We start from the raw sequence: 9,679 nt of genomic DNA, 5'->3' as shown, positions 1-9,679 counted from the left end.
GATGTGTTGGTAGATTATCGACCGACCTTTCGTTGTTGTTTATGTTTGTGTGATTCAACCAGAATCGACGGCTAGGCTACTCCTCAACTCTATGACAACCTTGATGCTGATGTTGTTTGGATCTGATGAGAAACTCTGCTGTTTTTTTTATATTCTGTGGAAGGAAAATAAGATGTTTATTTTTGCCGTGACAGGAAATCATTGAGTATTTTGTTACTGACAACTTTGCCCGAAATAAATTGTGGCAGGTTCTAAAGCTTTGGTTCTCACGTCGGGATCTGATGTCATGATCAGACTTTCCTTTCGGAAAAAAGTGAATATATTTCTGCGTTGCTGTTGAAAATCGACGACACACATCGCTAGTCAACTAACACAGCTTGTTTTGTGAGTCTGCTAACAATGTAAAGTGGTGTTCTAGTTAGCTAGGTAGCAGTGGGGATTACTCACCCAATCCGTTGTGTTGTTGCAGTGTTTTGGCTCGACTAACGAGTTTGTGTCGTGATTCTCACGACGTTGAAACGTAGTTCCGTGTTTCAAAGAAAAAGTCTGAACATTTTGATTGGTTGCCGACATGCGGACCAAATGATCAGACTGTCACATTTAGTCTGACTTTCTTCTAACTCTCCTCTCTTCTCCTCTCTCCTCCTCTCTCCTCCTCTCTTCTCCTCTCTTCTCCTCTCTCGTTCCTTTCACAGATAGTGGTCCCGTGGGTGCGACCCCCCCCACCCCACCCCCACCACCCCGCCATGCTCAACTGAAGACCCCCTCCCCCCTCTCTCTGTCTCCGCCCACTCCTCCTCCTCCTCCGCCTCCTCTTCTCCCCTCGTTCGAGATGGGCCCCCCTGCTGAGCGGACCCCGCGGCGCCTCCTGTTGGTGGCGCTCACCGTCACTTCCTGTCTGATGTCCTTCCTGTCCGCCTCGGCCACGCCCTTCCCCAAGGACCTGGAGCCAATCAGCATCGTCGGATGGGAACGTGAGTAGAACCTCTGTAAAAGACTGAGTTTGGGAGGGGGGGGGGGAGGAGAGGAAGGGAGAGGAGGAGGAAGGGGGGGGGGGAGGAGAGGAAGGGAGAGGAGGAGGAAGGGGGGAAAGGGAGGAGAGGAGGAAGAGGGGGTGAAGGAGAGGAGGAAGAGAAGGGGAAGGAGGGGGGAGGAGGAGGAGGAGGAGGAGAAGGAGGAAGAGGAGGGGAAGGACAGGAAGGGAAGGAGAGGAAGGGAGGAGGAGAAGGAGAAAGGGAGGGAGGAGGAAGAGGGGGAGAAGGAGAAAGGGAGGGAGATGGGCATATGGTTTTTTTAGGGCATTTCTGCTTTATTGCGATAGAGACAGTAGTTAGATTGACAGGAAGGATGGGTGAGAGAGAGGAGGGAGGAAGGATGGGTGAGAGAGAGAGGAGGGATGACATGCAGGATATGTTAAAGGTCAGAATCGGTACGTCCATTAGCGTGCTACGCCACTTAGCATCCAACCATGCAATTACGTGGTATGTGTATTAGCATGCTGCGCCGCTTAGCATCCAACCATGCTCCATATCGGTCTTCTGTGATGTAAGGGGGGATTAATGTAGTTCAGCGACAGACTGATGCTAACGTGCTAAAGTGCTTTAATCTGCTACAACACACTAATCTCTCACCATGCCATTACTACGTGCTACTGGCCCACCAGCACGATCTTAACTCCTTCAATGCCGAGGGTGAATGAAGGGGCCCGACTTGTAGTAATAATAACAATAATAATAATAATAATAATAATAATTCTGAGAGAATTATTCTGAGGGAGGGAGGGAGAGGGGGAGAGAGAGAGAGGGAGGGAGAGAGGGGGAGGGAGAGAGAATAGGGAGAGAGAGGAAGAGAGGGAGAGGGAGGGAGAGAGAGAAAGAGGGAGAGAGAGAAAGAGGGAGAGATGGAGAGGGAGAGATGGAGAGAGAGAGAGAGAGAGAGAGAGGGAGAGGGGGAGAGAGAGGGGGGGAGAGAGAGGGAGAGGGAGAGAGGGAGAGGAGAGAGTTAAATAAAACCATAGATCTTGACTTAAATAATAATTGTATTTATAAAGTGCTTTTCCGGGGCTCAAAGACGCTGACAATAATTATGGGAAAAACAGAAAACACAGAAACAGCAAGCAACAGATAACATGAGCACATAGAACATAGAGTTAACCAACAGGCACAGGGAACAAGTAACACAGCAATGTCCAGGGGGGGAGGGGCGTTGGCAGGGTTAGGGAGATGGTTAGGGGTAGGGAAGGTTATATGCATGGGAGAACAGGTAGGTTTTGAGGTGGGATTTTAAAAGTGGAGAGTGAAGGTGAGTCTCTGTTAGGGCTTTCACACCGGCAAAGAACCGTGCCGGTTCGCGTTCGCGTTCGGAAACCTCCGAACGTTGGTGCTGTCTGGCGAACCAGCCCGCGTTCATACCAGTGTAACCAGAACCATCCTCGTCATCAACGCTGGGTGATGAAGGGGCGGGATAAACAAACATTTCACAACTAGATGGCAGCTACTTCACTGGAAAAGAGGATAATATCTTCCACTACAGTATCTGAAATACTGAAACAAAACAAAAGACACTTTCTATATGCGTTCTCTTACTAATCAGCTGCTCCGTTACTGGAATAGAAATGGCTTACGAAATTCGCGTTCGCGTGTGTGTGTTTGCTGAGCATGTGAGGAAGATAAAGAGAATAATGACACTTTGATATTGTTTTTGTTCACTAATGATTAGATTTAGATTAGATTAGATTTTGTCTACTTCCTTCTTGCTGGTCTCTGCAGCCTGGAATATGACACATCCCACTGACAACGTGACTGTTCTACGTTTTGGTTCGCACTATTTTCTGGTTCCCGCTGTGAACCAACTTTTCAGGATCCGAACCAATTAAGCTTCGGTCTGAACGCGCCGGCCGGTTCCAGACTTGGTTCGCGAACGGGAACCGGCACGGTTCTTTGCCGGTGTGAAAGCCTATGAGTGGTTGAGGGTAGAGAGAGAGTTCCAGAGGCGGGGTGCAGCTCGTGAAAAAGCACAGCAATTGGTCAACATCCTAGACTGCCTAGCGTGACTTTATTCACCCAGAAACGCACAAATTGACCATGATTTGTGGCCAATCAGAGTGTTGTTGCTAGGTAAACTACACATAGAACACTTGGAACTCTAAGACATGTTGGCCAGTTCCACTGGTGGTCTGTTTAGTTTTTTTTTAATAAACAACAACATTGTGGGCTATTAGCTGCTAATGAGAGATGAGATGAGAGATGATATAACGTTTTATTGCCATTTATGCATACACATTAAGCATACACATATAGGAATTTGATTTGGCGTTACAGTAAGAGCATTTCTAAATGCAATGCAAACAAAACAACAGGACAGACAGCAGTGCAGACAGAACACAACAAACTGTAAAACCATAGCTGCCATGTGCGGCACCATATATGTCCACAGAATACTGTAGAGAAGGGAGGGGGGGGGGGTGGTGGCGGGTGGCATGGGCGGGGGGAGGGAGGAGCGGGGGTAGGTATGGGTGGGGGGGGAGGGAGGATGTTCTGGGTCAGTCCGACCCGTCTTCGTAGAGCAGCAATCAGTGTCGCCATGGACAACGGCCTTGAGCACTGCCCCAGAAGGCGGCACAAAGTTCACCAGAGGGGGGTGGGTTGGCACGCTGCATGGAGGCTTCAGGGCATGGGGGAGCTTTTGAGCCATAATCAGGTGAATGGGTTCACTGCGAGGAAAAACAGCATTCCATAGAATCAAACCTCTCGAAAATTTGGGGTCTCTGTCATTCGCCAATTCGGGGAGCAGCAAGATTGCCCACCTTGCGATCCAGATCCAGAACCCTACGGTTCAGGTCCGTAAGCGCAGCGCCGTGCATTCCAGCCACCCTCCCCAGTTCTTTGATCAAGAGGGGCAGTTCGCGCAGATCGCTAATCACTGCTCCCATCTTTTTAATTTGCCGATAGATCATGGCAGCACTCAAACCCAGTCCAATGTGTCCAACTATCATAAATCCGAAAATGAAAACATCTTCCACGTCCTCAATCGACATGACTGCCAAGCAAACGAGACGCCAGTTATCCCAGGCATCTCTGATGTAACCTGCGGCAAAAGTTCCGTCTGGGCAGGCAGGTTCCCCCGAACCAGCTTTCCTCGTGGAAAATAGGTTATCAGTTGCATTCAGGGACCAGCTTAACAAATCCATTTTGCTTCTGAAGAGTCAGTGCAGTGTAGAGCAAACAAAAAAAGCAGGGGAGAGGGAGAGCGAAACGGAATGCGACCGCCCACGACAGAGGGCTAACATCAACACAGCAGGGGGGATGTTAGGGTTACAGGGTAGTTAATGGACCTGACAGGGCTACTGTATACATGACTGGCCTGAGAAAGGTAGGAGGAGGAGGAGGAGGAGGAGGAAGGAGGAAGGAGGAAGGAGAGGAGGAGGGGGAGGAGGAGGAGAAGGAGGAGGGGGAGGGGGAGGAGAGGAGGGGAAAGGAGGGGAGGAGGAGGAGGAGGGAGGAGGAGGGGGAGGAGGAAGGAGAGAGTGCCACTAATGTGCACCCATCACCTGCATTGTGGAAGGGAACGAGAGGAGGAAGAGGAGAAGGAGGAAGAGGAGAAGGGAGAGGAGGAGGAGGAGAAGGAGGAAGAGGAGAAGGGAGAGGAGGAGAAGGAGGAAGGGTAGAGGAGGAAGAGGAGAAGGGAGAGGAGGAGGAGGAGGAAGAGGAAGGGAAGGAGAGGAGGAAGAGGAGAAGGGAGAGGGGAAGGAGAGGAGGAAGAGGAGAAGGGAGAGGAGGAGGAAGTGAAGGAGAGGAGGAAGAGGAGAAGGAGAAAGAGGAGAAGGGAGAGGAAGAGGAAGAGGAGAAGGGAGAGGAGGAGGAAGGGAAGGAGAAAGAGGAGAGGGAACGGAAGAGAGAAAAAGGAAGGAGAGGAGGAAGGAGGAGGAGGAGGGGAAGGGAGAGGGGGAGGAAGGGAGGAGAGGAGAGGAGAGGAGGAAGGAGAAAGAGAGAGCCACTAATGTGTCACCTGCACCGTGGCTGATGATGACGGCATCAGATCCGTATCGTCAACACCACCACCAGGGGAACAGGACAGGAGGACAGGAGAGGAGGACAGGACAGGAGAGGAGGACAGGAGAGGAGGAGAGCAGGAGAGGAGGACAGGAGAGGAGAGCAGGAGAGGAGAGCAGGAGAGGAGGAGAGCAGGAGAGGAGGAGAGCAGGAGAGGGCTTATATAAGAGCGGCTCGAGAGGAGAGCTCTCAAGGACGTCGTGCTCGGCGTGGAGGAGAAGAGGCGCCCTCACACTCATCACTCCTGCCGCCGTCCGATGACGTCTTTTGTCATCGGCGTCGCAAATGCCACGGTTGACGTGCTCTTATCATTTAATGAAAATTGCTGCCTACGCGTTTGCCGTTCGCATTTCCCCAACCGCCGCCGCCGTGGCGGTTTATCCGTCTCCAAACAAAAGCTCTCTCTCTGACAGATTGGTCGCGGTGGCTTTAATCTGCGGTCGCTGCTAGCTGCGGCGTACAGGTGCTTTATTAATTATCTCTCTCTTCTCCGGGAGCGAGAGAGACACTTACCGCAAAAGCTTGCCGCCGCCGCCTCCGTAACAGTCTCTGCTCTCTGAGGTAAAGTGTGATTAATATGTCAACCTTCAAGAGGGGGCTCGGCGGTGACGTCCCCCCCCCACCCCCCGCCCGCCACTGTTTTGCTGCTCTTTATCACACTGGAAGCTGACGGATAGCCTGTCTGTCCGCTAGCTTTTTCTTGGTGTAGAGGTGTAGTGCAGGGAGGAGGGGTCCCCAAACTTTTTTCTTTCTGTGAGGGCCACTTCATTTTTTCCTTTCTGTGATGGGGGGGGGGGGGGGGGGAGGCGGGCGGTCAGTCTCTAACAGGAAACGATATTGTTCCGGAGTGACGACTACCATTATTATTGTGATAATGAGATTTTATTCTGATTTTATATTTGTTTTGTATTATGCCCCCCTTAATGCTAGATTAGTTTATTATTTTTTATGCACTGTACTGATAGGTACCAGTGTACTGACCAGGTGTCGGTATAAACCCTGAGAGAGAGAGAGAGAGAGAGAGAGAGAGAGAGAGAGAGAGAGAGAGAGAGAGAGAGAGAGAGAGAGAGAGAGAGAGAGAGAGAGAGAGAGAGAGAGAGAGAGAGAGAGAGACCCAGTAGATCACATCAGGATAAGCTAGTATTAAGCTATTTTGCTTGTTTTTCTGTGTAGGAGGCAGGCTAATTTACAAGACGCGCCAACTAGTGGTCGTTGTGTGTAAGTAGCAGCTCCCCATTGTAAAGACTCTGGTCATTTGACCCCCGAGGCGGCTCTTATAGTGGGTAACATAGACACGGCTGTTCTAGTGTCAACTGTCACTTAGATTCAACTGTCACTTTCAAATTTGAAATAAGATTTGACAGTTGGTGATGTGGTGTTCTAGACTGTGGTCATTTGCTCTTGTAGTAGGTGAAAAAGGCACGGCTGTTCTATTGTCAAAGTGTGCAAAGAATGTCAACTAGCAGGAGGGCACAGGCTCCAGCAGAGATGTCAGTGTATTACTTTCTCCCCTTATCCTCATCTGACCTTCACCCAGCCAGCCAGGACACAGCGTCTAGGAGCAGGGCGTGACTGGCATCTCAAACAAGAGTTCAAACAAGTCTGGGTTTAGTTTCTGCGACCGCAAAGCCCTTTCCTTACCCCCTATACTCCTCTTGTTAGCAACTGCATGCTAGCTGCACTATAGCAGTTCTGGGACCTCAATCTGTCAAACTGTCATTTAAAAAAGGGACCTTCCATTTCTTTAACACTAGAACAGCCGTGCCTTTTTTACCTACTAAAAGAGCCGCCCCCTCTTTACAATGCTCAAGCTGCTGTTTACACACAACGACCACTAGTTGGCCGTCATTGTAAATTAGCCTGCTTCCTACACAGAAAAACGGCAAAATAGCTTTATACTAGCTTATCCTGATGTGATTTAGAAAATGTAAGGATACTGGGGTGGTAGAACGCACATATCTAGGAAAAGTCATGAAAGGAGGGTCCTGAAATTTGATCGAGTGCAAAGATATACCATTTTTCTTTACTCACATGGCTGTTCTGGTGTTAACATTTGTGACACGTTCTAATGCTTTGGTCCTCATATCAGCATACGATGTAATGATCGGATTTTTCTTTCGAAAAATTTAAAAACACATTTCCGCGTTGTTGAAAATCAACGACACATGGCTAGTCACCTAACACAGCTTGTTTTGTGAGCCTGCTAACAATGTAAAGTAGTGTTATAGTTAACTAGGTAGCAGTGGGGGGGATTACTCACCCAATCCATTGCATTGTTGCAGTGTTTAGGCTTGACTAGCGAGTTTGTGTTGTGATTCTCAACAACGTTGAAACGTAGTTCCGTGTTTTCGAAAGAAAAGTCTGAACATTTTGACCGGTTGCCGATATGAGGACCAAAGCATTAGAACGTGTCACCTTTAGCCTTGACCCCTAAGCCCCACAGTGTTTAGTTCCATGTACTGAGTAGTCTTGTTTTGGGCCCTATTCTGGAAGTACACGTACCAAAACACCTTGGCAAGACACTCTAATCCAGCTCATGTTGTGACAGAATCCCAAAATGAATCTGTAATCATACATGATGACATAAATAGGGCTGTGTCAGTCAGTGTTAGTCTAATCACTCTCAGAGTCAGTGTGCTTTGAGACATCAGCGCCATAACAGAGATGTGGAGCAACAATAACAGCTTGAGCATTGTAAAGAGGCTCTTTTGGTAGGTCAAAAAGGCACGGCTGTTCTAGTGTTAATACTGTTGTTGTTGTTGTTGTTGTGGCAGAGTCGTACCAGGGGCCTGTTCCTCGATGCGAGATTAGAGCTAAAGTTGACTAATTTCGATAATTCGCGATAATTTCAGCTCGAGTTCCGTTCCATGAATGTGGCTCAAATAATTTGCTGCTTGGTTGCTATGCTTCAGAACAAACCTGGCAGCGACGGTCTGGTTTCAGTAATACGTGTGTCAAAAATGTCTCACAGGCGGAAACTAAATCCTGAACGACAGTTTCCGTCAAGTGTCTCTTTTTGAAATATTAGTTCCCACCTTATATATTTAATATTGTTGTTGTTGTTGTTGTTGTTGTTGTTTCAGAGTCGTATCAGTACCCAGGGTTCCAGGGCCTGGTGTCGGACAACGACACGGCCAGGCTAGGTCTGGACTTCCAGAGGATGCTCCGCATCAACCACATGCTCTACATCGCTGCCAGGTCTGTCAGCCAATCAGCCGGCTCCCTTCTGTCATCAGCCAATCACCTGTCTGGCTCCAATTCTGTCATCAGCCAATCAGCTGTCACCAATTCTGTCATCAGCCTTTCAGCTGTCTCTAATTCTGTCATCAGCCAATCAGCTGGCTTCAATTCTGTCATCAGCCAATCGCCCGTCTCCATTCTGTCAGCCTTTTTTTTTGCCATTTAGCAGACACCTTTATCCAAAGCGACAAATTCAGTATGTGAATCATCTATCCATTAGTCATCTCAAGAAAAAGTCATCTATGCTCGGGCCAGAGGCTATTTATTGGCAGTCATAATTCTAGATCTATCTAGATATAGATAGATATCTATCTCTGGCAGTTATTTACACACAGACCACTAGTTGGTAGCTTGTAAATTAGCCTGCCTCCTACACAGAAAAACAGCAAAATACCTAATTGTGTGAAATGTGATTTGTGAAAATGTAAGGATACTGGGTGGTAAAACGCACATATCTAGGAGAAGTCATGAAAGGAGGGTCCTGAAATTTGATCGAGTGCAAAGTAATTCAACTTTTTTTTTTACTCGCTTGGTCAAATGACCCCACCCACGGCTGTTTTAGTGTTAAATAATTTACATTTGACATAAACATGCAGCCTCATCTGCCCTCGGTGCTACACCATAGGCTGTTTAAACTCTGCAGCTTGGCTACGTCAGAGCCCCGCCACAGTAAACACCAGCCAGTCGAACCAGTCCCTGTCAGCTGCTGTATGCAAAGGCTAGTCGCTCCTTACTGACTTGTCTTAACAGTATACCTCACCATATTTAACCTAATTATTCCGTCTTCTAGCATTATGACTGCCAATGGCCCCTGGCCCAAGCATAGATTACTTGATACTTGACTTGACTATGATTGATGGATTATAGATGATTCACTTACTTAGAACAAATACATTTGTCTTTCAGTCACTTCAGAATAAAGGCGTCTACTAAATGTGTATATACTTCACATACTGTATGTGAACCCTGGGGGAGGCTGGTGGAGGTAGAAATCGGAGGAGCCCGTCCTCCGATTTCTACCTCCCCCAGCCTCCCCTGGTGTTCTACCTCCCCCAGCCTCCCCTGGTGTTCTACCTCCCCCAGCCTCCCCTGGTGTTCTACCACCCCCAGCCTCCACCAGCCTCCCCTGGTGTTCTACCTCCCCCAGCCTCCCCAGGTGTTCTACCTCCCCCAGCCTCCCCTGGTGTTCTACCTCCCCCAGCCTCCCCTGGTGTTCTACCTCCCCCAGCCTCCCCTGGTGTTCTACCTCCCCCAGCCTCCCCTGGTGTTCTACCTCCCCCAGCCTCCCCTGGTGTTCTACCTCCCCCAGCCTCCCCAGGTGTTCTACCTCCCCCAGCCTCCCCAGGTGTTCTACCTCCCCCAGCCTCCCCTGGTGTTCTTCCTTCTTC

General features: G+C 49.1%; 1 protein-coding gene across 1 annotated transcript in view; it reads left to right on the top strand.

The window, feature by feature from the left end:
- Nucleotides 1-832: 832 nt before the first annotated feature.
- LOC308158344 (semaphorin-6C-like) overlaps nucleotides 833-9,679 on the top strand; it is a gene marked incomplete at both ends in the record, with an annotated part of 54,231 nt that continues 45,384 nt past the window's right edge. Inside the window, 2 exons of the mRNA XM_080531935.1 lie at nucleotides 833-974; nucleotides 8,135-8,249. Coding sequence (XP_080388061.1) covers nucleotides 833-974; nucleotides 8,135-8,249 — 257 coding nt within the window. The remainder of the gene's footprint in view (nucleotides 975-8,134; nucleotides 8,250-9,679) is intronic.

The sequence above is a fragment of the Nansenia antarctica genome, assembly GCF_963989245.1.
Source record: "Nansenia antarctica genome assembly, chromosome: 5".
Classification (NCBI taxonomy): domain Eukaryota; kingdom Metazoa; phylum Chordata; class Actinopteri; order Argentiniformes; family Microstomatidae; genus Nansenia; species Nansenia antarctica.
Note: the sequence above shows the minus strand (reverse complement) of the source record. Positions and strands in the feature narration are given on the sequence as shown.